This window comes from Hyperolius riggenbachi, chromosome 10 (assembly GCF_040937935.1).
Source record: "Hyperolius riggenbachi isolate aHypRig1 chromosome 10, aHypRig1.pri, whole genome shotgun sequence".
Classification (NCBI taxonomy): Eukaryota; Metazoa; Chordata; class Amphibia; order Anura; family Hyperoliidae; genus Hyperolius; species Hyperolius riggenbachi.
This window is the reverse complement of record NC_090655.1, coordinates 259,386,734-259,413,836: the sequence shown is the minus strand read 5'-3', so window position 1 is coordinate 259,413,836 and position 27,103 is coordinate 259,386,734. Positions and strand designations below refer to the sequence as shown.

The following is a 27,103-nucleotide window of genomic DNA, read 5'->3' as shown; positions in this document are numbered from 1 at the left end:
GAGTGGCAGTAAACACAATGCTATATATAGCGTGGCTGAGCGAGGTGCACAGTGGCAGCACACACAATGCTATATAGTCAGGCTAAGCCGTGTACACAGAGTGGCAGTAAACACAATGCTATATATAGCGTGGCTGAGCGAGGTGCACAGTGGCAGTACACACAATGCTATATAGTCAGGCTGAGCCGTGTACACAGAGTGTCAGTAAACAATGGTATATAGTCTGGCTGAGCGGTGTACACAGAGTGTCAGTAAACAATGGTATATAGTCTGGCTGAGCGGTGTACACAGAGTGGCAGTAAACACAATGCTATATATAGCGTGGCTGAGCGAGGTGCACAGTGGCAGTACACACAATGCTATATAGTCAGGCTAAGCCGTATACACAGAGTGTCAGAAAACACAATGCTATATATAGCGTGGCTGAGCGAGGTGCACAGTGGCAGTACACACAATGCTATATAGTCAGGCTAAGCCGTGTACACAGAGTGTCAGAAAACACAATGCTATATATAGCGTGGCTGAGCGAGGTGCACAGTGGCAGTACACACAATGCTATATAGCCAGGCTAAGCCGTGTACACAGAGTGTCAGAAAACACAATGCTATATATAGCGTGGCTGAGCGAGGTACACAGTGGCAGTAAACAATGCTATATATATAGTGTGGCTGAGCGAGCGGTGTACTACTGTTCCCAGCAGCGACACACAATGACTGGGGGGGACCCTGGCTAGCGTGGCTGGAGAGCGAACTACCCTGCCTGCCTACCCAAAGCTAAACCCACAGAGAAATGGCGGAGATATGACGTGGTTCGGGTATTTATTTACCCGAACCACGTGACCGTTCGGCCAATCAGAGCGCGTTCGGGCCCGAACCACGTGACCCGTTCGGCCAATCACAGCGCTAGCCGAAAGTTCGGGGAACGTTCGGCCATGCGCTCTTAGTTCGGCCATGTGGCTGAACGGTTTGGCCGAGCACCGTCAGGTGTTCGGCCGAACTCGAACATCACCCGAACAGGGTGATGTTCTGCAGAACCCGAACAGTGGCGAACACTGTTCGCCCAACACTACTGGCAAGGAGTTTAAGAAAAATTGGCAGAGCAGCCATAGTAATCTAATCTTATAAAGGGATACGGATGGAGTTTTGTCAAGAAACCACCAAGAAGTGTCTTCTCACCGTCAAAAATCCCAAAGTCAAAAGACAAGGCAAAGGTTCTGGAGGAATACATACAGACACTGCTACAGAAAAAAGCAATACAGTTAGTACCGGAACAAGATAAACGAAGGAGAATATATTCCCCATTGTTCTTTGTACTCAAGAAAAGCGGAGAATAGAGACCAGTTCTAAGCTTGAGATACCTGAACAAACACATCAAACTAAAGAAGTTCAAGATGGAGATCCTTCAGTCCATTACACAATCTGTAACAACTTCAGACTGGATGCTTTCTGTGGACCTCGAGGATGCTTATTTGCATATTCCCATCCACTCGAGGTTCCAGAAGTATCTAAGATTTGCAGTCGATCAGCAGCATTACCAACTCAGATGTCTCCCCTTCGGAATTTGCACAGCTCCACGGACTTTTTCGAAGGTACTTATAGCTGTGGTAGCTCTACTGCGAATACAGGGGTGGAGTTTGTTCCATTATTTGGACGACTTACTTCTCCTAGCAGAGGACAAACACGCTGGTCTAGCACAGAGGGATTCTATTAGAGACTCTGATGTATTTTGGGTGGAAGGTGAATCTAGCGAAGAGTTCCACCTCCCAGTCCGACACTGGTTTTGCCCAATCGGCAGCTTGGCAGAAGGTGAGCACATTAGGTGGGGGAGGCCAGGGGCACCCAACAAGCAGTGGAGGCTCAGCCCAGAAGGAGCACATTAAATAGGGGAGAACTGGGGACCTGGCAGGCAGTGGGGGTTCAGCTTGAGGAGGGAAGCATTACATGTGCGGAGATCTGGTGACTTGGCAGGAAGTGGGGGCTCAGCCCAGGGAGGGGAGCATTATATGTGGTGAGGCCAGGGGACCTGGCAGGCGTTGGTGGGCCACTCTGTGGGGGAGACTGGCCGGGGGTCCGTCGGTCTGCTCGTAATCGTACACTGGAACGTGATATGTCTAGATAAATTGGTTACATTGGCCAATTTGTTAATGCTTCTTCCTGGTCCATTAAAATGCTCTGACATCCTTTTCTGGAAGGCTCGTGTTGTGAAGTAGGTCATTTTGGCACCCGGCACTGAATATGGGCGCCGCCATAGCACTAGTACTGTTACGTTCCCCACGCAAAGGTAATTCGGGGATCCAGCAATTCGCCTTACCCCAGAATTACACCTTTCTCAGATTCGGAGAGGGAATAGTATTTAACGCTGCCGGGAATTAGAGCGCCACCATGCTGAGCCGTCATTCAGCTCACTCTGTGCCCAACTTACCGGTGACGGGACAATACGTACGCCTCGTGTTTTGCATCCGACATACTGCAACTGGCAAACAGCGCAGGAAATCATATGAACGACATTGTGGGTCTGGCAATTAATGTAGTGTCGCATCCTAAAAGTTTCATTACAGGAAAAAAACTACATCTCATGTCTGGTTATGCATCCTGCAATGTCTACAAGTGACGTTCCCACATCAGTATAAGCTATTCGTACTGAGCCACATAATAGCTGGGTGGATGCTCTGCGAGACAAGAAGCTGCACCTCCCAATCGTCCCCCCATAGGACCTTTGAGTCAGAATGTAGGACAGGTATTTCCTTATAACACCAATGATCTTCTGGTATTCTAAACCATAAAGGTAACAAGAGTTATATTATCCCTCCTGCAGCACTTTTGACCTGGAGCTCCTTGCATTAAGTCACTGCGTCTCTTCAGTAGAGATGTACCGAACGGTTCGCCGGCGAACGGTTCCAGGAAAACTTTGGGGGTTCGCGTTCGCCTGGACCAAGCGAACTTTTGCGGAAGTTCGATTCGCCCCATAATGCACTATGAGGGTCAACTTTGACCCTCTGCATCACAGTCAGCAGGCACATTGTAGCCATTCAGGCTACACTAAGCCCTGGGCCCCCCCCCCTTATATAAGGCAGGTTTGCCGACCATTACACCCACTCGTGTGCCTGCTAGAGACAGACTAGGGACAGCTGCTGCAGACTTGTTCTCCTAGGGAAAGATTAGTTAGGCTCTTGGTCTTGGCTTGCTCCTGGCTGATTGTTATTGCTAAAATAGCACCCTTCAACAGCTCTTTTGAGAGACAATGTTTTCCATATGTGTTTTTTCTATTTTTTTTGTGTGTTGCTCACTGACATTATACAGCCCTATCTGTTGCAGCTGGACCTTGGTAATTGTTATTACTGTGCCAGCCAGGCCCTGCCTAACTATCTATACTGGGACACCTACCTATGCCTACCTAACTACTGGGGCACCTACTTACCTATATGGGGACACCTACCTACCTACCTATACTAGGGGACCTACCTATGCCTACCTACCTATACTGGGTCTCCTACCTATGTCTAGCTAACAACTGAGGCACCTACCTATGCCTACCTACCTATACTGGGACTCCTACCTATGCCTACCTACCTATACTGGGTCTCCTACCTATGTCTAGCTAATTACTGGGTCTCCTACCTATGTCTAGCTAACAACTGAGGCACCTACCTACCTACACTGGGACTCCTACCTATGCCTAGCTAACTACTGGGACACCTACCTATGCCTACCTACCTATACTGGGTCTCCTACCTATGCCTAGCTAACTACTGGGACACCTACCTATGCCTACCTACCTATACTGGGTCTCCTACCTATGCCTAGCTAATTACTGGGACACCTACCTATGCCTACCTACCTATACTGGGACACCTACCTATGCCTGCCTACCTATACTGGGACTCCTACTTATGCCTAGCTACCTACTGGGACACCTACCTACCTATACTGGGTCTCCTACCTATGCCTAGCTAATTACTGGGACACCTACCTATGCCTACCTACCTATACTGGGACACCTACCTCTGCCTACCTACCTATACTGGGACTCCTACCTATGCCTAGCTAACTACTGGGACACCTACCTATGCCTACCTACATACAAGAAGATAATAAGGTCGTTGCTTCATTGTGGACAGACCAAATTTGATCAGCTGGACAGTCACTGTTGTTCTACGGGGGTTCGCGAACCGAAAATCGGAGGTTTGCGACAGAAGCGTGGCTAAGGTTTTTAGCACCCGGGGACAAAGTTAGTTTTTGCGCCCCCTGGTGACAAGGTGTGATCCATAAGGGGGTCCATCATGCTTTCCCAGAGATGTTTGAGTTTTAGAATAATTTCCTGCATGTCCGAACAGGATCGATTTTCAGATCAGCACTGCACAAAATCGATCCTGTTCTCCATCAGTAGCTGATCGGACATGCTGGATATGATCAATTTCACCCATCCACCCGGCAGGAAATTGCATCGTGTGTACCAGGCATCAGGAAGTTGGGAGATACGCAGAAATACACATCATCTACTTTGCTGATGCAAACAGGGCAAGGGCCGGTTACAGCAGGGAGATAAAATACAACAACACTTGTCAAAGGAAAATTAACTTACTCAATGAAACTTCTCCATATTTGCCAAAAACATAGAAATCTTTATTTACTCAGCTGAGGACTTTCTCACATGCCAGCATATAGAAACCGCAGCTAACACAGCTCAGCAGGAGAAAAGTGACGTTTTTCTGGTGTGCAGAGTCTTTTTAAACCCTAATTAATATGATAAAATATTTCTCCTTTTGGGCAGTTCTTTCTGGTAAAGAGTCCAATCAGCATCATATCAAGGTGACTCAGTGCTCCTTTTTGGGCGGGGTTACTTGACTTCTCTCTGTCCTTCATGAAAATGAAAGTCAACTTTGGAGGAAGTCTTCTGAAGTCAGTTTCTAGTTTTGTTTCTCAAAGTCAGGCCTGCCCTCGGAGAACTGGTTCAAACTGCTCTTTCAGATTGCTCCTTTGTCCTCTGGAAAACTGGAATTCCACTGCAAAGGACATAATAAGCTGTGCACAGTAAATGGTTCAAAAACATATATAACATATATTCAGTGATATTGTGATAACTCTTAAGATAATAATAATGATCATATTATTTAAAGTGTCACTCTAACACACTGGTCTGATTATATGAATGTGGTTCTTATAGCCACGTGAGAATATAAAAAATATACATAAGGATTAATTATAAATCTTCATATTTCTTTCCACACACTCCAGGCCAGAGAGAAGGAAGCAGGGAAGAAGATTGGATCCTTCCACTGTCTTTCATAGAATCTTCAACAGTAACACACCAGGGAAAGTAAAACCTGTAACTGTCCCCCCCCCCAGATGCTGCGCCCGGGGACAGATGTACCACTTGCCCCCCCCCCCCCATAGCTACTCCTCTGCGTCTCTTATCCAGGGCTAGAGGGCAACTCCACTTCATTACTATGATAACCCGTCTGAAAAAGTAGTGCGAAAAGCCAGTAAAACCTCCCAGGAGCCCCTCCAAATCAGCAGCAGGTCTTCTATACAACAGCCATACCACTGTATGTGAGCAGAGGAGTTCTCTCCTCCCAAATATGCGGAGCTCCTCCCACCAGCCCATAAAGAGGCTGGCTAGGAAGGGGGTGAACTTAGTCCCCACAGAAGCTCTGCACTTCTGAAGGTAGAAGCCCCCATCAAATATAAAATAATTATAGGCCAATAGATGACCCGTCGCTAATAGGAGGAAATCCCAGGGAGGCTGTGAAAAGGCTGCAAGGGCAAGATTGGGCACTAAGGCTCATCAAAAGGTGGGGAGTGTCCCGAAGGTAACCTGGAAGCCTATGGACAAGAGGTTAAAGGAAGAAGTCCACCCATTCACTCAGACGCTCTCCCAGGGAGCCTATTCCTGCCACAATGGGGCGGCCCTTTAGGGGGACGTCTGCTGTATGAACTATGGAATATAGAAATGACTAGGAACACCATAAAAAACTCTCCCTTTTAGTCAAAACTCCTAAGGTCATCCAAAAATTCAATAGCCGTGCTACTATTCCCCCTCTGAGTCGTAGCAACTCAGAGGAAGAAGTAATTCAGGGTCCAGCAATCGCCGGGTCTCTGAACCACCCTTACACGGGGTGCGCACTATAGCTTCAGCGCTACACGGCACGCACCGGAAAGCCCTTCCTCGTCTAAACCACCGATGCTTATCCTGATGCCAAAGATGAAACAGCTCTTATTTAACATCCGATACCAACAGAGCCAGGGGCGTAACTAGAAATCACCGGGCCCTCCTGCAGAAATTTGGATGCCCCCCCCCCACTCAGGGACGTTTTGGGGGGCAGGAGTGGGTGCAGCATGCGGGGAGAGCTTAGCCACACATTGGCGGGGAGGAGGACAGTCTACCCCCCCCCTCACCTCGGGCTCTCCCCTCAGTGCACCCCTCCAGCATCAATTAGTGGCAGCAGGTGGCGGCAGGAGCACATACCTCCATCCACCGTGGAGGTCCGATCACTAAGTGCCTCACGCTACTTCCTGTTTAAACAGGAAGTAGTGTCAGACACTTAGAGAGAGGAAGCTCCGGCGGTGGAATGCAGGAAGGTATGTGTTCCTGCCCGCCGCCTGCAGACACTAAGTGATGCTGGAGGGGAGCGCTGAGGGGAGAGCCCGAGGTGAGGGAGGGACTGTCCCCCCTCCCCGCCGATGTGTGGCCAAGCTCTCCCCTCATGCTGTGACCCCCCCCCCCCCACGGGTGCAGGGTCTGCATCCACTATTGTTACGCCCCTGGACAGAGTGCTTGTATCATTGTATCCATTTGTTAAAGATCACCTTGCGGGCAGGGATCGGCTTTTGAGTACAGAAGTACTCGAATTCGGAATGCTAATGTAGGTTGAATAATACACCTGTGCCTGCGGGATAGAGGGGGTTAACTTACCCAGAAGTCCGGGGATCCCATCATGTCACAACAGTAATACGTGTCCTATAGGACGCATTCCACCACACACTACCTTCTGCCGCCGGAAGGAGGATGTGGACGTGCGGTAGTGAGTGGTGGAACGCATCCCATAGGACGCATATTACAGCGGTGATACAATAGCAAGAAATACACCCTTATTTCCAAATAATATAATATATTGTCTCCATACTATGTACTAGGGACATAATTTAAATCTTGTGATAACCAAGACAAATAGGCATGTACAATGTGTGGGTATTATGTACAGTAGCATTGTTTATTTTAAAACTATAATGGATGGAATTGGAGAAATAGTATATTTTTTTCCTTGTTTTTCCCTTTAAATTCATAGAAATTATAGTAATTACTGAAAGCAAATATCACCCCCTAAGAGCCAAATTTTTGGCAAAAGAAACAAATTGAATATTTTCCATAAAAGAATCTGAAGCAAAAGGAACTTTAAAGTTCTTGCGAAAAAGAGAGAACACCAAGAGCCCAATATAGTTGTAATGAATAGCGGAGATGCCGCCGCGTGGGCAAGCGTCAAGGCGGCTATCTCCGCGTTCCAGCCGGTGGCTTCTGCCGCGCAGCAACATGCTGCTGGTTCGCCTGGTCCTTCTAGTTCACACAGATAGAGAGCTACGCGCGCGCGCCAGGCGACAGGACCTTTATGCTAGCAGAAGGGGAGTCAGCTGATCATGCCGATCAGCTGACTCCAGCTATGCTCCGGATTGGCTGAGTGACTGGGGCGGCGCTGTGGAGCGCTCTGGGTATATACAGGACTTGCCTGGCAGTTGCAAGTTGTCTGCTGTTGCGAATGCTTACGTGTGAACGCTCAGACCCCAGTCAGATCTTACAGTGTGTTAGAACCAGCCGGAGCTGGGAATTCACACTTAGTCAGATTCCGTGGATAGCCTTTAAAGTATTATTTTTATTTTATAGACTTGCTTACCATTCTATTAGACTAGTTCCCAGGTGTTGAGACCAAGGACCTCACACCTAAGACTAGGAGATTGCTACATTGCTACTCCTTATCTATTAGACTAGTTCCCAGGTGTTGAGACCAAGGACCTCACACCTAAGACTAGGAGATTGCTACTGCTTATCTATTAGACTAGTTCCCAGGTGTTGAGACCAAGGACCTCACACCTAAGACTAGGATTGTCATATATACTGTTACATGATCTCTGGCTTTCCTGACCACTCTCCTGCTTACTGATTCGGTACCTTTGCCTATCTGATAACCTGTTGCCAACATTTGCCTGTACCCGGATACTGAATCAGTCTTCCGTCTCTGTACCTTATCTGTCCGTGTGTTGCCGACCTGGCTTGTCTGACCTTTCTGGCTGTCTCTCATTCCTTGGGTGATCAGCCTTCCTGCACTGTCCATGACACTTGCTCTTCAGGTGTTCATTAGCTGCGAGGGTCACCTGCTCCTCAGGAGACCATCTTGCAGCTCAGGCAGTGGTCTCTACCCCTCAGGAGTCCACTGGCTGCAGTACAGTCTGATTCCCAGTCCATCGGGGAATCCTTGGCTGCAGCACAGTCTGATTCCCTGCTCCTCAGGGAATCCTTGGCTGCAGCCCGATTACATCTCTCATTTCACCAGTTACCACTCTTGCAGCCCGGTCAGTGGTCCCTGCCCCTCAGGTGTCCACTGACTATAGTACCATCTAAGGTTCCCTGCTCCTCAGGGAATCCTCGGCTGCAGTAGAGTCTGTATCTCCTCCACATAAGGAGATCATCTTCAGCACAGTCAGTGGTAACCTGCCCCTCAGGGGTCCACTGGCTGCAGTGCAGTCTGATTCTCTGCTCTTCAGGGAATCCTTGGCTGCAGTAGTGTCTGTATCTCCCGCTCTTCGGGAGAGAACTTCTCTGTATACTGTTGCACCAAACACATTATCACATTGGGTGTCCTGTGTCTAGCTATACTAGTATTATTGGTGATTCTGCAGATCACCAATAATCAGAAAAAACTCTGTGTTGCTGACACCAATCGTTACAATAGTGTAGTATGTAATGGCAATGTATAATTGGAAGACTAATAATATTCATTTAATGCTTACAAACCAGGATTACCAATTAGGCAACCACTGTCAAAGCAGGTGGGGAGATTGTCCTGACCCCACTCAGGATTAAAAGTCGCTCTCTGTAGCAGAAGTAGGAAGGGTACAACCCTCCACCAAGGGTGGACTTGATGTAGATAATAGGATAACAGAGGCGCCAACAGGATAAAAAACACTAAAAGAACTTAAAAACCCATCTTGGTAATAGAGGAGGTAGTGGTGGACTTACAGAGGAGCTCAACGTTGATGATACTGGCAGATGATGTTTACTCCTATCTGTTATTGCCTGATGAAGCCGGTTTGTACCCCGCGAAACGCGTTGCACTTTATTTGGAATAACCAATAAAATTATTTTGACTTAAAATCCACAGTTGTATGTTGTGCTTGGAGGAGGTAAGTCCACCACTGCCTCCTCTATTACCAAGATGGGTTTTTAAGTTCTTTTAGTGTTTATTATCCTGTTGGCGCTTCTGTTATCCTATTATATTTAAAGTTCTTGCAGTACTTTGTTTCTCTGCTTTACTCTGCGAAAAATGAACATTAAACAAACCAGAAACATCTCAATAATGAAGCGAATGAATGGTGGAGGAACTTTTCACTTTTATAAAAATCTTTAATATTTTGAAAAGTAGAACAAATAGAAGAGGGCTTTTTGCAGCACAAACCCGGCACTAACCAACCATCCCATTGTCATGCCTGTGCGTTGCTGTAGGGAGGCCGGGTGATGCCATTGTCTGGAAAAAAAATAATTGCTGTGATCTTCAAAACAAAGAAGCACATGGCCTCATTTTTTTCAGCCCAGTATAGCTTATTTGTGCCAATTGTAGGGGGGGGGGGGATTTTGCATCAACTTGGAATTATTTGCATCTCATCATTGACCATCACCAGTGACAGACTACAGACCTGCAATGTTACAGAGAGCTCTGGCTGCAAACACTTTTATTTATAACAGTAAATCTGAGTGATGCAGGTAATATTACATCTTACATTACATGCAGAGGAACAGAACACGTCACACTGTGGGAACAATATACAGCTAATAATCAGCACATTATCCAGAGGAATAACTTTATTAGCAGCTCTAATCACAGGAGAGATACTTGGAGATGCATCAGATTTCCATTCTAATAGGATTTATTTTGTTACATAACACAGAATCGTTTCCAGCAACAGCTTCCCACATTTGTCTGTAGCAGCATTGATTGTTCATCCGGCTCACTGATAGGCGGCCAGATTTCTCTCTCCCCCCCCCCCCCCTCCCTGCAGTCCTGAGTGGGCGATTTGTGGGAGTCAAAACTCACTTATCGCCGATTCAATTATCATGTATCCAAGGCAACAGGGTGACACACATCAAGAGGTTCCAGCGTGTAATGCGTTGTCATGTGAAGAGTGTCACGGGACACCCTGTTGCCATGGAGATGTGGTGCTGGAATGGCCGAGTTTTGAACAGGGCTGTGGAGTTGGTACAAAAATACTCCGACTCCTCAGGTTAGGATTCCTCCGACTCCTCGACTTCTCTTATTTGCATATTACAATCTTTGTTGATTGAAAGTATGTAACATAAAATGCATCTGTTAACTGCCAATGCTTAGGAATTTTAAAAGACAACTGAACTGAGAGGGATATGGAGGCTGACATATTTATTCCCTTTTAAACAATACCAGTTACCTGGCTATCCAGCTGATCTTCTGCCTCTAATACGTTTAATCATAGACTTAGGCCTCGTTCACATCATACGCACTTCTATACGTATTTGGAAGTACGTATGACGTGGTAACATGCAAGAACGGCAGAAGGGTATAGACAGCCCTTCTGCCATTCACATCAAATGTGCTGCACAGCAGTACGATGCTCTATGATGTGCTTGCGTACTGCTGCATGCATTCTGCCCGCGAGTGCAGAGCTGACCCATTCACTGTCAATGGATGGGATCAGCAATGCAGTGGGGAGCAGCGCAGATGGCGTGCGATCATACGCGTTGTGTTCCGATCACACGGCCATCTGCGCTGCATAGATGTGAACGAGGCCTAAAACTAGTCCTTGGTAAGAGTACTTGTAGAAGGTACAGACAGGAACAAAGAACATCTATCAGGCCCTAGGCAATGTAACTGTGGGTAGATGTAAGAGTGATGTGCAGGTACTCTGCAGGGGAATGAGGAGATTCTTCCTCTATTACATTCTTCATGCACAATCTGAACAAGGTTTAGGGTGATAGACAACACCTCTGTGTTCAATGTGCACAACATTCTCAGTGGATTCCCTGCAGCTCTGTGGGGAGTGCATGTGTAGAATATAGTAATACTGTGTAACAAAGCAAACCCGAGACAGATTAAAGTTTTATACATACCTGGGGCTTCCTCCAGCCCCCTTCAGGCTAATCAGTCCCTCGCTGTCCTCCTTCGCCACCTGGATCTTCTTCTATGGGTCCAGGCATTTGAGCCAGTCGGGCGCAGTACGCATGCACACACTCTGCCGCCAGGAATGTACTACACCTGCTCAGCACTATTGCACAGATGCAGAACACTCCTGGCTGTGGAAGCGGCATGTGGCCGGACAGCGCTGACTGGCTGAATTACCAGGACTCATAGCAGAAGATCCAGGTGGCGGAAGAGGACAGCGAGGGACTGATTAGCCTGAAGTGGGCTGGAGGAAGCCCCAGGTATGTATAAAACTTTTCTTTTCATCCGTCTCAGGTACTTTTAAATTTGTAGTCATTAAACCAAATTTTAACAACATATGAAATTATTTGATTTCATGAGCCAAAGAAGCGCATAAATTTGCATAAACCAGCATCAACTCAGAATTATTTGCATCTGATTGACCATCTCTATTAGTGACACAGCTACACATCAGGCTTTATTCTTACAGCATAAATGTTATTTAGTATATATAAAAGATTCCTGTGTACACATCAGATATAGAGTCACAATCAGATATGTATACCTGACTTTAAAAATACGGGGACTGCTTTATTGAAGCAGCACAAGTAACTATTTTTGATTGGTTTATTTCATTTTTGTGGGCTGAGCACAGCTATTACTGTCTATATAATTTATGATGACCATTTTCTGAGAAATATAACATTTTATCATATTTTCTATTTTAAATTACAGTTAACTCCGACTCCACAGCCCTGGTTTTGACCCCTGCATATCACCCGCTCACGACTCTGAAGGGAGGGAGGTTGGGAGGCGGGAGAAATTTTAGGAATCCACACGCAAGGTTTGCCCACTCCTGATCTATAGCATGTGATTGTAACCCATATCTCCATCCCAGAATGCCTGTATCTCACCTCAAGCCCAAACACCTGTATCCAATCATCTCCTAATTTACATTTGGGGTGCAGCACTGAGGCATTGGGGTGTCTATAGCAGTGATTGGATTGGGGTGTTTATAGCAGTGATTGTAACACATATAACAATAACCTGTCCCCCTCTCCACCCCAGAATTCCTGTATCTCACCTCCAGCCCAAACACCTGTATCCAATCATCTCCTTCTAATTTACATTTGGGGTGCAGCAATGAGGCATTGGGGTGTCTATAGCAGTGATTGTAACACATACAACAATAACCTGTCCCCCTCTCCACCCCAGAATTCCTGTATCTCACCTCCAGCCCAAACACCTGTATCCAATCATCTCCTTCTAATTTACATTTGGGGTGCAGCACTGACGCATTGGGGTGTCTATAGCAGTGATTGTAACACAACAATAACCTGTCCCCCTCTCCACCCCAGAATTCCTGTATCTCACCTCCAGCCCAAACACCTGTATCCAATCATCTCCTAATTTACATTTGGGGTGCAGCACTGAGGCATTGGGGTGTATCTGCAATACGTGGGAATCACCACTGTGGAGTCAGTAAAAAACAATCACCTGAATCCGACTTGGACTGGATGTGTATGCACGTCAATACCAATCGCAGTATGTTTTGTATTTACGTGCATACACATCACTACCACCAAGGAGGATAAGACTATGACCATCACCCCCCTCTCTAAGTACCCCGGTGGAGTCGGGTTTGTGCCTCTCCCACCTGCTTCCAGTGGTTGGCGGCTCCCTGTGCAGCTTCCCTTTGTGAGTGTTCATTTCACCTAATTTCCATCTTTCTATACTTTGTGAGCTAGTGCCCCATTTAGCCTCCCGTTGTGTTTACTTCCCAGGGTGCATTGCTCACCCTTCCACACAGTCCTGCAAAGGTGGAAATTGATTGGTCCATTTTCAAGCTGCATACATTTGCATATATAATTTGCATAAACCTGCAGCAACACAGAATTATTTGCATCTCATTGACAATCCCTACCAGTGACACAGCTACTCGTTGGGCTTTATTCTTACCACAGAGATGCTATCACATTTATAGTAAAGGATTTGTAATACAGAACAAACAAAACATTACAGTGATTTGCAAATAATAATAATGAAACATCCATCACACTATATCATATAAACATTATACACACAAGTTTCTTCTATAGATCAGCTGGATGTACATCCCATATAGAAACAGAGGTTAGAACATTTTATATATAAGCCAGGCCGGGTGTTGGATGGAAATAAAATGATAAGTCTAGCCACAGAGGTTTTGTTCACCACCATAACAGAGAGAGTTGTCTGTTGTTGTTGTGTCACTACATAAAGGCTTCATATAAGCAGTACTGTACTTCCCATAGGCAAAGCCAACAGACATCACATGCTACAGAAATTGTGATTATTCTATGGAGATATGTGGCTATTAAAACAAACTCTGATTGAGATATTCTTCCATATGGGGAACACCTGCAGTGCCAGGAGGGCAGGTCCCCTATGGGAGATTTATATCTGATATCTTCAGAATGGTAGTGTGGCGTTAGATTGTATCTGTAGGCTAAATTTGGAAGAGGGAATAACTAATGGGAACTAGATAAAGAACACACACAAAAACCACAGAAAAAAATACACAGAGAAATTAACCAAAAAATGATCCATACCTTAACAAAGGAAACCGATGGGGTGGAGTAAATAAGTAGTTACAACAAAGCTTAGATCCACATTTGTGGCAGTTTAGAATGCAGAGATGTTATTATATATAAAAGATTCCTGTGTACACATCACACATACAGTCAGTTACATATCTGTATCTGGTGTTAGGAATATGGTGACTGCTTTACTGCTGCAGCAAAAGTAACTTGTTGTTTGATTGGTTTATTGTTTCATTTTTGTAGAGTAAGCACAGCTTTTACTGTATATTTCAGATTTTTGTGAGCTATCTGCGAAACAGAATATTGTATCACATTATTTCTTTTAATTAAAGTATCCATTTACTAGGAGTCGGAATCAGTGTATTTGTGGACAACTCCGACTCCAGATACCAAAAAACTGCTCCAACTCCACAGCCGTGCTGCTGGGAATACATCTGAGTAATAATACCTTATCTTTTCCTGCTCCCATATTTATACTGTAGTATTATCATGTAAAATAGTAGCCAATCTTCCTCTGTGAGGGCGTAACAATATAGATCTATAACGTTACCCCTACAATTATTTAGAGAAATCAGGAGATCTCTGGAAGATCCCGTCACAGTCGCAGTGATCCAATCTCTCTGAATATCAGTCCTGTGTGTGTCCAGCGTAACATTGCTGGGAGATAAATCCCTCTCTTCTTATCTTACTGGACTTTGTGCATTCAGCTCAAATCCCTTCATGTTTCCTGAATATAAAAAGACACAGAGAGACAGAGAGAGGGAAATCTCCTTTCCTCAGGTCAGTCTGGATGACTGGGATCATCTAATATTCCCAGATAATAGCATGTTGTTTTATGTACTTTTCAGGAGAGCTGTGACTGCAGATTCTGCATCATTTGCATAAAAAAGCACCTGGTTTATTAACCCTTACAATTAAAAATATAAAACATGAACTCAGGCAAGTTCTATCTCGGGTTAGTACTATATGTACCCATGTTTATCTCCTCATGTCACCTCCATTCAGCTTTACCAGTGTCCTCAGGACTCTGTGTTGAAATATTTCTATGAGCACTTTGCAAGAGACAAAAATAAAAGCATTGTAAAAGACCACTTATGGCCAAAACATTTCCCACACTCAACACAAATATATAACAAGCAGTGATTTCCAAACAACAACAACATTTCCCATACACAACACATGCTTAGGGCTTGTCAGCAGTGTGAGATCTCTCATGACTGACAAGGCTTTCTTTACGCCTAAAACATTTCCCACACTCAGCACAAGAATAGGGTTTCTCACCAGTGTGAGACTTCTCATGTCTGACAAGCTGTGATTTCTGTACAAAACATTTCCCACACTCAGCACATGGATAGGGCTTCTCACCAGTGTGAGATCTCTCATGACTGACAAGCTGTGATTTCTCTACAAAACATTTCCCACACTCAGCACATGAATAGGGCTTCTCACCAGTGTGAGATCTATCATGCCTGACAAGATGTGATTTACGTGCAAAACATTTCCCACACTCAGCACATGAGAAGGGTTTCTCACCAGTGTGAGACATCTCATGCCTGACAAGATTTGTTATCTGTACAAAACATTTCCCACACTCAGAGCATGAATAGGGCTTCTCGCCAGTGTGAGATCTCTTATGTTTGATAAGGATTGATTTAGAGCCAAAACATTTTCCACACTCAGGACATGTATAGGGCTTCTCACCAGTGTGAGATCTCTCATGATGTATAAAGCCATCTTTAGATGCAAAACATTTCCCACAGTCTATACAGGAATAGGGCTTCTCACCAGTGTGAGATCTCTCATGAATAACAAGAACTGATTTTTGAATAAAACATTTCCCACACTCAGCACAGGAAAAGGGCTTCTCACCAGTGTGAGAGATCTCATGTCTGACAAGCAGTGATTTCTGAACAAAACATTTCCCACACTCAGCACATGAAAAGGGCTTCTCACCAGTGTGAGATCTCTTGTGTGTGACAAGATGTGATATCTGTATAAAACATTTCCCACACTCAGCACATGAATAGGGCTTCTCACCAGTGTGAGATCTCTCATGCCTGACAAGATGTGATTTCCGAACAAAACATTTCCCACACTCAGAACATGAATAGGGCTTCACACCAGTGTGAGATGTCTGATGTCTAACCAGATGTGATAGCTGTACAAAACATTTCCCACACTCGGCACATGAATAGGGCTTCTCGCCACTGTGAGTTCTCTCATGTTTGATAAGGTTTGATTTAGAGCCAAAACATTTTCCACACTCAGCACATGAATAGGGCTTCTCACCAGTGTGAGATCTCTCATGAAGTATAAGGCCTTCTTTAGATGCAAAACATTTCCCACAATCTATACATGAATAGGGCTTCTCACCAGTGTGAGATCTCTCATGAATAACAAGAACTGATTTTTGAATAAAACATTTCCCACACTCAGCACAGGAAAAGGGCTTCTCACCAATGTGAGATCTCTTGTGTATGACAAGATGCGATATCTGTACAAAGCATTTCCCACACTCAGCACATGAATAGGGCTTCTCACCAGTGTGAGATCTCTCATGTCTGACAAGATGTGATTTCCGAACAAAACATTTCCCACACTCAGCACATGAATAGGGCTTCTCTCCAGTGTGAGATCTCTCATGTCTGGCAAGATGCGATATCTGAACAAAACATTTCCCACACATGGAACAGGAATAAGACCCTCCAGCAGGGGAAGAGCTGTGCTGGGTATGAGGCCCCTCAGGGTTAGACAGGTGAGGGGAGTCTGGGGGAAAATTTGGAGTAACCAGGATATCTGCAGGAGACTCTTGTCCAGTGACATCATCATCCGGTGTACAGTCTGTGGATACAGAGAGACGAGTCTCTGAGAGGTTCCTGATGCCGAGACTCCGCTCTGCAAATAGAGAAACATCATCACTTCCTGTTATAGAATTCTGAGAGGAGGAACAATTATCATTAGCGATGGTCAGTGAGCTGCTAAGAATTCCAAGTTGAGGCAAAGTTTATGCAGTTTGAAAATGGACCAGATGAAGCAGATGCAGAATTTTGCATATAATTAGCATACAATTTGCACCATCTCAGAGCTAGGCCTGGAAACCACTGGCAGCAATTTTCTAAGCACTTGTGATTTGTGAAGCTCTTGCTAATGTAATGCTATGGGGGATAAAACAACAAATCCCATCCCTCACGTGTGATCACACACATAGCATTACATTATCAAGGGCTTCTCAAATCACAAGTGCTTAGTGGGTCCCAGGCCTTACAGTAACAGTAAGAGCTGCGTAGGTAACCCCCACTGTGTTTTCACTTCACAATGATGTTTCAGCGGCTTTACAATGTTTTTATCCTAATTGAATTAAATATTATGTTTTATTACTAGTTTTCCTCTAATTAAAGTTATATACGTAGATCCATATTAATAAGGTGTATGTATAGAGGAAGTTAGACACTCAGACGACAGTACTGAGGTCACCACAAGGTGCAATTTCCCTGCTGTGGCACCTACTGTGAGCTGGGAAGTGTAAGCGATGGGGGTGATGGATGTCACATGGGTGCCCACAAGAGAGGAACAGAAGGAGGAGCAATCAGAGGGAGAGACAGAGCCTTGGAAAGGGAGGATAAGAGTGAGAAGCAGGGAGAGATTGCAGGGGACAGGAGGCAAACAGGAAAGTGTGAAGTCACCTGGGGTCAGCCAGACACATTGCCCAGTCACTCCTACCGGTACCAGAGCATCAGTACAAGGCTCTGCAGTGTGGGCTTATTTCTGTGTGTCTGCCTGATACAGTACAGAAGCCAAATGCATCCTGTGTCACAAGAGACTTAGTCGTGGGAAGAAGAACAACTTCAATGAGTATATAATTTTTATTTAGGTAGCACAACGTCGTAGTGGTTAGCGCTGTCGCCTTGCAGCACTGGGTCCCTGGTTCAAATCCCAGCCAGTTCAACATCTGCAAGGAGTTTGTATGTTCTCCCCGTGGCTGCATGGGTTTCCTCCGGGCACCCCAAAAACATACAGATATGTTAGTTAGCTTCTCCCTAAATTGGCCCTAGACTACAATACATGTACTGTACAAAACATACATAAACATATGACTATGGTAGGGATTATATTGTGAGCCCCTCTGAGGCACAGTTAGTGACAAGACAATAGATACTCTGTACAGCGCTGCGGAAGATGATGGCGCTATATAAATACTAAATAATCATAATAATAATAAAAAAAAAATAATAATAATAATAATAATGTAGATGAGGATTGGGAAGATGCCCTTGATGCTGTGAAAAAGGTATCCCCCTATGTTCATGGTAGAATCATGCAATTATATATTCTCCAGCAGGACTATCTGACCCCGAACAGGCTAGTTAAATATAACTCCATGGCCACTGATGTCTGTCCCAAATATCTCCCGCACCCCCCTTTTTTCATCTTATTAAGGATTACCCCGTGATAATAGATGACTGGAAACAACTTACAAAATTCTTGCATGACAAGGTTCCCTATGAACGCTGATCCAATTGTATGCATTTTGGGTGTCATACATGATGAGGGTTTGGCAACTCCCCGTAAATCCTTTTTGTCAGGAGTGCTGATCATGGCCAGGCAAGAGGCGGCAAGCAGATAGATGGCTTGTGCCCTCGCCACTAACCTTTCAAAACTGGGTTAAAAGAGTAGACAGCTCATTTCCTTATAAAAAACAAAAACGAGTGTGTGTAGATAGGAGGCCATCAAGAACTCTAGTATGGGATAGATGGAAGGAGCGCCAATGATACCCCAAAACACAGGTTGTGTATTTTACCCTGCCAGCCTATGGGATGCCTCTGCTAGCTCTCAGCCTGACATACCTGACGGACTGACATCCCACTGCTATGCTAATGACACCCAACTATATCTTTCCTTCAAGCCTGGGGTGACAGACCCAACTCCCAACAATAAACACCTGCCTAGCTGAACTACAGCAATGGATGAGTGACAACTGGCTGAGACTAAATGCAGATAAAACTTAAGTCCTTCTAATCGGAGGAAAGCGAATGACAACAAAAACAACTTCTCCTGAAGTCTTCACCACTGGGAATAGGAGGCACAGATCTACACAGCTCTGAGCATGTGCGTAGCCTGGGAGTTCTAATTGATGGGGATTTAAACTTCAGAACCCACATCTCTGCTGTGGTAAAATCATCCTATTTTCACTTGAAGAACATTGCAAAAATCAAGCACTTCATCCCCACAGATCTGTCAACCTTAGTTCATGCCTTCCTTACATCCCGACTGGACTAGTGCAATGTTCTCTACACCAGCCTTCCAAAAAAAAGGACTTGTACTGCCTACAGCTGATACAGAATACTGCTGCCAGACTGTTAACCAACCCCATCACTGCCACATAACACCAGTCCTGCACTCCCTTCACTGGCTACCTATAGAATGGAGGGACCTATTCCAGATTGGCCTACTGACATTTAAATCACTACATAATCTGGCCCTGGATATATGAAAGAAATGTTACAGCTGTGTAGCAATCCCCGCAATCTCAGATCCACATGTTCTAATAATCTAGTCATACCCAGAGTTCACCTGGAAACTTTTGGTCCCAGAGCCTTCTGTCATGCCTCTCCTACATTATGGAAATCCTTACCTCAGCAGATCAGGACAGCTCCATCTCTGGATGTGTTTCAATCCAGACTGAAAACCCACCTGTTTAGTCTGGCATTTGCAGAAATATAATTTCTGTTGTGTCAATACTTCATCCTACTGCCAATTTCTGAATCTGAGAGAGCCTAAGCGCTTTGCATGCTATGGGAGAAAAGCTCTATAGAAATGTTATTATTATTGTTATTGTTAGCTTTCAGTATGTAAGTACCTTGTAATCATGGTTAGCATGCTTCCCAGCTGGCAATAGATTATTTCATGCATAGCAGACACAATCCCCTTTCCAGTAATGCCAAGATACCAGCCTGTTGCTGTCTAGCAGATTTTTTTTTATATCTTCTAACATGTGACAAACTGGCTAACATGCTTAATTGAACTTTGCACGTTTTTATGTTTTTAGCCCCACAAATGGATTTGATTTGTGTATACCTGTGTATAACTGTACACACCTTTTTTTATTTCACTTAATAAAACTTTATTGTAAAAAAAAATATATATATATATATATATATATATATATATATATATATATATATATATATATATATATATATATATATATATATATATATATATATATATGCATTTACCTGCCTAAACATTTTAAATTGCTGCCACTGACTGAGAGGCTTGACAAATTTGGGATTACCTGCCTAATACATTTGTGGTTGCAGCCACTGTCTGAGATGCCTGAAAAATTGGGCATTTACCTGCCTAAATATTTTTTTTAGGCCTCTGAGACAGTGGCTGCCACTAAAAATGTTTAGGCAGGTAAATAGTGTGGCTTATTTAACATTTCCTGAAATAAACGCAGCATGGATCTCACAGGGATGCAGCACGGGCGTGTAATTCCCATTCCTCATGCAACTCAAGTGTCCGCCAAATCAGGCGCCGATGTTCACTTTAATACAAAATAGCAGCAAGCCAGGGCCAAAGGGGAAAATGGGGCACCCAGGTACAACACTCTTCTCCAGGCCTTATTAATACAGGGGTATCTACAAATACACATGGTAAGTGTCTGCAAACCACGCTGCCTACTGCACTCACCACGTTTCAGCCCACGTCTAACATCTATTTTCAAAACTGAGTTTTACCTACACTCTGCACAGGATTCCTGTGTATTAAAGTGACACTGAAACGAAACAAAACTTATGAGATAACGAATTGTATGTGTAGTACGGATAATTAATAGTATATTAGTAGCAAAGAAAAGAGTATCATCATTTTATTTTTAGTTATATAGCTTTTCTCTAAAGAGAGTCTGAAGCCTTTCAAAATACCTGTTTTTATGCTGCAGGCCTCTTCATCATCATAGCTCAAGCTGATTCGCCGTGGGGACGCGGCAGAACAAGGTCTTAATCCCCCTGAAATAGCCGGGGAAAGATTTGGGGCTCCTTCCGGGTAGAGACAGAGCTTTGTGCAGTAGCTCTGCATCTACTCGCATCACTCTGCACTGATCTCCGCCTCTCCCCGCCTCTCTCAGTCTTCTATCACTGAGAGGGGAGAGGCGGCGATCAGCCAGACTGACTGTACTGGAGGCAGAGCTACAGCGCAAAGCTCCGCCTCTCCCCGCCTCTCTCAGTCTTCTATCACTGAGAGGGGAGAGGCAGCGATCAGAGCAGACTGACTGTACTGGAGGCAGAGCTACAGCGCAAAGCTCCGCCTCTACCCGCCCCTCTCAGTCTTCTTTCACTGAGAGGGGAGAGGCGGCGATTAGCGCAGACTGACTGTACTGGAGGCAGAGCTACAGCGCAAAGCTCCGCCTCTCCCCGCCCCTCTCAGTCTTCTTTCACTGAAAGGGGAGAGGCGGCGATCAGCCAGACTGACTGTACTGGAGGCAGAGCTACAGCACAAAGCTCCGCCTCTCCCCACCCCTCTCAGTCTTCTATCACTGAGAGGGGAGAGGCGGCGATCAGCCAGACTGACTGTACTGGAGGCAGAGCTACAGCGCAAAGCTCCGCCTCTCCCCGCCTCTCTCAGTCTTCTTTCACTGAGAGGGGAGAGGCGGCGATCAGCGCGGACTGACTGTACTGGAGGCAGAGCTACTGCGCAAAGCTCCACCTCTCCCCGCCTCTCTCAGTCTTCTTTCACTGAGAGGGGAGAGGCGGCGATCAGCGCAGACTGACTGTACTGGAGGCGGAGCTACAGCCTAAAGCTCCGCCTCTCCCCGCCCCTCTCAGTCTTCTATCACTGAGAGGGGAGAGGTGGCGATCAGCGCGGACTGACTGTACTGGAGGCAGAGCTACAGCGCAAAGCTCCGCCTCCCCGGCAGCACAATCCGCGACATGGAAAGCCGTGGAATTTTGCTACGGGATTTGGGGGGTATAAGGCCCTCGTTCTGCTGAGACCCCGCGGCGAATCAGCTTGGGTTATATTGATGAAGAAGCCTGCAGCATAAAAAGAGGTATTTTGAAAGGCTTCAGTCTCTCTTTATAACATTGCATTGTTCTGTCATATTTGCAATTACAAACCACACTCTGTATTTCAAACTATAAAACAAAGCGGAGCTAATGATCCTCTGAACTCCCCGGCAGTAAAACCTAATCTGAAGCTGTGTCTCGCTTTCTATTTGATGTATAAGTGCCTCAGAAAACAGGACTGTATTTCACCCAGTGGGTCTGAGAGCTCTCAGCAGCTCTTCTGCATAGATAACAACTGAAGTTTCTTAACTCATCCTGTACTGAAAACAATAGGAGACTCTATTCTTTGCTACTAATGTTCTATTTCTTTGCTGTACTACACATACAATTCATTATATCATATGATTATTTTCATTTCAGATCCTCTTTAACTACCATTGAACATCAGCACATTCTATTAGTGATTATCCAGTCATTGCAGCAATTGCAGCTAGTGACTTACATTCACCCGCACAAAGGGAAAAGCAATCTGACCTGCATCATCCTGCATAAGATTTGCACTAAATGTGCTACGACTACAAACTGCTAAACTACTTTCAAGCACATTTAATGGTTGATGATTCTTTCACAGAAGCCTGCAGTTTATTAGCAGGTTCAATGCATCATTTTGTTTATAAGTAGGTTAATGACATATTTTTGCTTTTCATTTTTTGCTTTTTACTATTTGCTATTTTTGCACACTTTTTCAGGACCCTCCCAGTTAATTTTGTCACTTCAGCGAGTGGAGGTGTCCGTGGTCTGAATGCGTGAGTGGCTGTAGGTACGTACCGATATATTCTATTGTCTATTTATTCATGTATTATTGTTACTGCACATTTTATTCTGATGAATTGCTACATAGCGGTGTTTTAAATGCACTTAGCACTTTTTTGATTATTACACGATATTGTTTATCTTTGTAAGAGAGGTGGATACTCTTATTTTCAAATTAGCTGGTGTTAAATGTACTATTTACAGGTGCAACACTGATCCAGGGCTGTGGAGTAGTTACAAAAATCCACCGACTCCAACTCCTCAGTTTAGGATTCCACCGACTCAGACTCCTCGACTCCGACTCCTCTAATTTGCATATTAAAATCTTGTTGATTGAAAGTATGTAACATGAAATTCGTCTCTTAACTGCCAACGCTTAGGAATTTTAAAATTCATCTGAAGTGAGAAGGATATGGAGACTGCCATATTTTTTCCCTTTAGTCATAGACTAAAACTAGTCCTTGGTAAGATTACTTGTAAAAGGTACAGACTGGAACAAATAACATCTATCAGGCCCTAGGCAATGTAACTGTGGGTACATGTAAGAGTGATGTGCAGGTACTCTGCAGGGGAATGAGGAGATTCTTCCTCTATTACACATTCTTCATGCACAATCTGAACAAGGTTTATGGGTGACAGACAACACCTCTCTGTTCAATGTGCACAACATTCTCAGTGGATTCCCTGCAGCTCTGTGGGGAGTGCATATGTAGAGTATAGTACTACTGTGTACCAAAGTAAACCTGAGACAGATGAAATTAAAGTTTTAAACATACCTGGGGCTTCTTCCAGCCCCCTTCAGGCTAATCAGTCCCTCGCTGTCCTCTTTCGCCACCTGGATCTTCTGCTATGAGTCCAGGTACTTGAGCCAGTCTGGCGTAGTGCGCATGCACACACTCCGCTGCCGGGGGCGTACTACACCTGTGCAGAATGCTCCTGGCTGTGGAAGCGGCACGTAGCCAGACTGCTCTGACTGGCTGAATTACCGGGACTCATAGCAGAAGTTCCAGGTGGTGAAGGAGGACAACGAGGGACTGATTAGCCTGAAGGGGGCTGGAGAAAGCCCCAGGTATGTATAACACTCTTCTTTTCATCCGTCTCAGGTACCCTTTAATTTGTAGTCACCAAACCAAATTTTAACAACATATCAAATTATTTGATTTTATGAGCAAAGAGAGTGAGTACATTTGCATAAACCAGCATCAATGCAGAATTATTTCCATCTCATTGACCATCTCTATTAGTGACACGGCTACACATCAGGCTTTATTCTTACAGCATAGACGTTATTTAGTATATATAAGAGATTCCTGTGTACACATCATATATACTGTACAGTCACAATCAGATGTGTATATCTGACTTTAAATATGTATATCTGACTTTAAAAATACGGGGACTGCTTTATTGAAGCAGCACAAGTAACTAATTCTTGTTCTTTGTTCCGGTTTGTACCTTTTACAAGTACTCTTACCAAGGACTAGTTTTAGTCTAAAGGGAATAAATATGGCAGTCTCCATATCCTTCTCACTTCAGTTGTCTTGTAAAATTCCTAAGCGTTGGCAGTTAAGAGACAAATTTCACGTTACATACTGTTAATCAACACAATTGTAATATGCAAATTAGAGGAGTCGGAGTCGAGGAGTCGGAGGAATCCTAAACTAAGGAGTCAGAGTCGGTGGATTTTTGGACCGACTCCACAGCCCTGGTATACACCCTGTATACAGTCTGTGTGTATGCTCTATCTGCCTGGTCCTGCTGTGCTCTCTGTCACAGGCTCTGCTTCATGCCCATGCAGCTTAGCCACTACTTTAACTAGCCTGTCTGCCTAGTGCTTCAGGCTTAACAGTGGCAGTTGCAGAGTAGTCATTGTAGCTGCAGGGGTTAAGTGTAGTGTAGCTGGGAATGGGGGCAGAAGGTGTTAAGCTGGATCTAGACGGAGCGATCTGCCGCATCCCCGCCGCGTCCCCACATGCATCGGATTCGACCCCCCCTCGTCCCCGCTTATCTTCTGCTCGATTCCCTGCAATTGTCCGCTCGTGGGGAACGAGCAGGGAATCGGCGGCGGCGAAATCGGACCTGTCGGAACTTATCAATCGAGCCGCATAAGCAGCTCGATTGATAAGACACATCGCGGCGTCTAGAGCGAGCATTAGAGTAGTGCATTGTAGCATAGCTGGTGGGCATCAGGAGTTAGCTTAGTGTGTTATTGATGGGAATCAGAGGTTAGCATTGTGCAGTGGAGTTTAATTGGTGGGGCATCAAGATTCAAGTTAGCATAGTGTAGTGTATTGGTGGATCATCAGGTGTTAGCAGAGTGTAGTTGGGGCAATGTGAACTTAGTGCTAAAGCTTGATTTGAAGAAAATCGTGAAAAAATCGAAATCGCAATTTTTGAGAGAATTTTTTTTTCCCCTAAAATCGTGCAGCCCTAACAAGTAACTAATTTTGATTGGTTTATTTAATTTTTGTGGACTAAGCACAGCTATTACTGTATGTATAAATTATTTATGATGACTATTATCTGAGAAATAGAACATTTTATCATATTTTCTATTTTAATTACAGATTAAATTCATTAGGAGTCGGAGTTGGTGCATTTTTTCCTGACTCCGACTCCAGGCACCCAAAATTGCCCCGACTCCGACTCCACAGCCCTGCACTGATCCTTGCATTATAACTCCTAATATGGCCAGTCTGTGAGCAGTGACACAGTCATAATAATCAACAAGATATTCAACACTTAATATTGATTACTCACCTGTTCTGCCCTCTGAATATGGGGTTTTCTCTTTATTTGTCTTCATCATGTCACCCCCCTCCATAGACTGCTGACCACTCCTCACATACTTCTCTTCTTCTTCTTCTTTACTTGTCCTCATCATGTCACCCTCCTCCATACACTGCTGATCACTCCTCACATATGTCTCTTCTTCCTCTTCTTTAATTGTCCTCATCATGTCACCCTCCTTCATAGACTGCTGATCACTCCTCACATACTTCTTATCTTCTTCTTCTTCTTTAATTGTCCCCATCATGTCACGCTCCTCCATAGACTGCTGATCACTCCTCACATACTTCTTCCTCTTTGTCTGTTCTCATCATGTGTTTCTCTTCTACAGACTGCAGAACACTCCTCGGATACCTTCTCTTGTTTTTTGAGCTCAGAACTCAGTTCTGAAATGGATAACAAATTAAAGCTGTAAGATATTAGCAGTAATAAACAGAGCACAGGAAAGAACATAATTTGCTAGGGGTGATAATATCCCATAAGCTGTGGTCTCCTGCACATTCAGTACCACAGTCCTCTCTCCCAGTGTGCCTTGCTCATCATCTGGTGCTTCTCTCCTCCTCTCCATGCACACATTCCTGGGAGGTTACAGCAGTGCCGGCAGCGGTAAATGGATGAGGATGTGAGGAGAGAACAGCTGGAGACAGAGGAAGATAGGAGCTGAGGCCTGCAGCTAATTAGCTACAAATGATCATTACTTATGGCTCTGGCACCTAATGAACTAGGCAGAGGGAACTGCAGCTCCATATCCTGACCTCACCTGTCCATCACCTACTAACCCCAAACCCTCCAAGAGCAACAAACCTCCCAACTGGGACAGTGCCAATACCAAGACCAAAGCAGCAGAGGCCACCCAACCCCTCCCCAGCTGCAGCCTCCATCTTTTCTGCCTGTCCTACCAGCCAAGCCCCTTGTTACCTGGCTCCACCCCCTAGCTGTGACTCACCAGCCATCATCTTTCTGCATACTCCAACCTCTCCCACTGCGGGACCACCCAACACCAGTGGCTCCTGACTGCACATTGGCTTCTCTCCATCAGAGATACAATGGATATGGTCATCCGGTGGCACTGTCTGAACTGCTGCAACTGGACACAATGGACAGAACCTGCTCCATCAGAACATCCCTACCCTGAGACCTCCACTGACCCACAACAACTGGATTGCACAACATATTATTGATCAAATCAAGGAGCAAAAGGTTGCCGGCACTACAAAACCTGTAGCCGTGTCACTGGGAATGGGGATGGACAGATGTTCTAAAGGCCACCTTGATACTATAACAGATACTACGTGCTCATGACTAATTAGCGAAAAATACACATAGGATCAGCATCAAAAAAGAAAAACAGTTGAATCAGGCACTGCAGTGGTTACTGTTTTAATCTTGTTTCAGATTGTGGATAAAATCACCATTGTTATATCAAAATTGTGACATTCAAAAAGGTAGGTGCAAAACATCATCATCTGTAGAAAAAATCGTCATGTGCAAACATATTGTGCATTCAAATAGTTGCAAGAGGAGGATGTCCTACC

General features: G+C 44.9%; 1 protein-coding gene across 1 annotated transcript in view; it reads right to left on the bottom strand.

Moving 5' to 3' along the window:
- Positions 1–11,662: 11,662 nt before the first annotated feature.
- The window catches only part of LOC137535358 (zinc finger protein 850-like), a 92,604-nt gene continuing 77,163 nt past the window's right edge, over positions 11,663–27,103 (bottom strand). Inside the window, exon 4 of the mRNA XM_068257186.1 lies at positions 11,663–16,621. Within this exon, the coding sequence (XP_068113287.1) occupies positions 15,143–16,621 (1,479 nt within the window). The 3' untranslated portion in view covers positions 11,663–15,142. The remainder of the gene's footprint in view (positions 16,622–27,103) is intronic.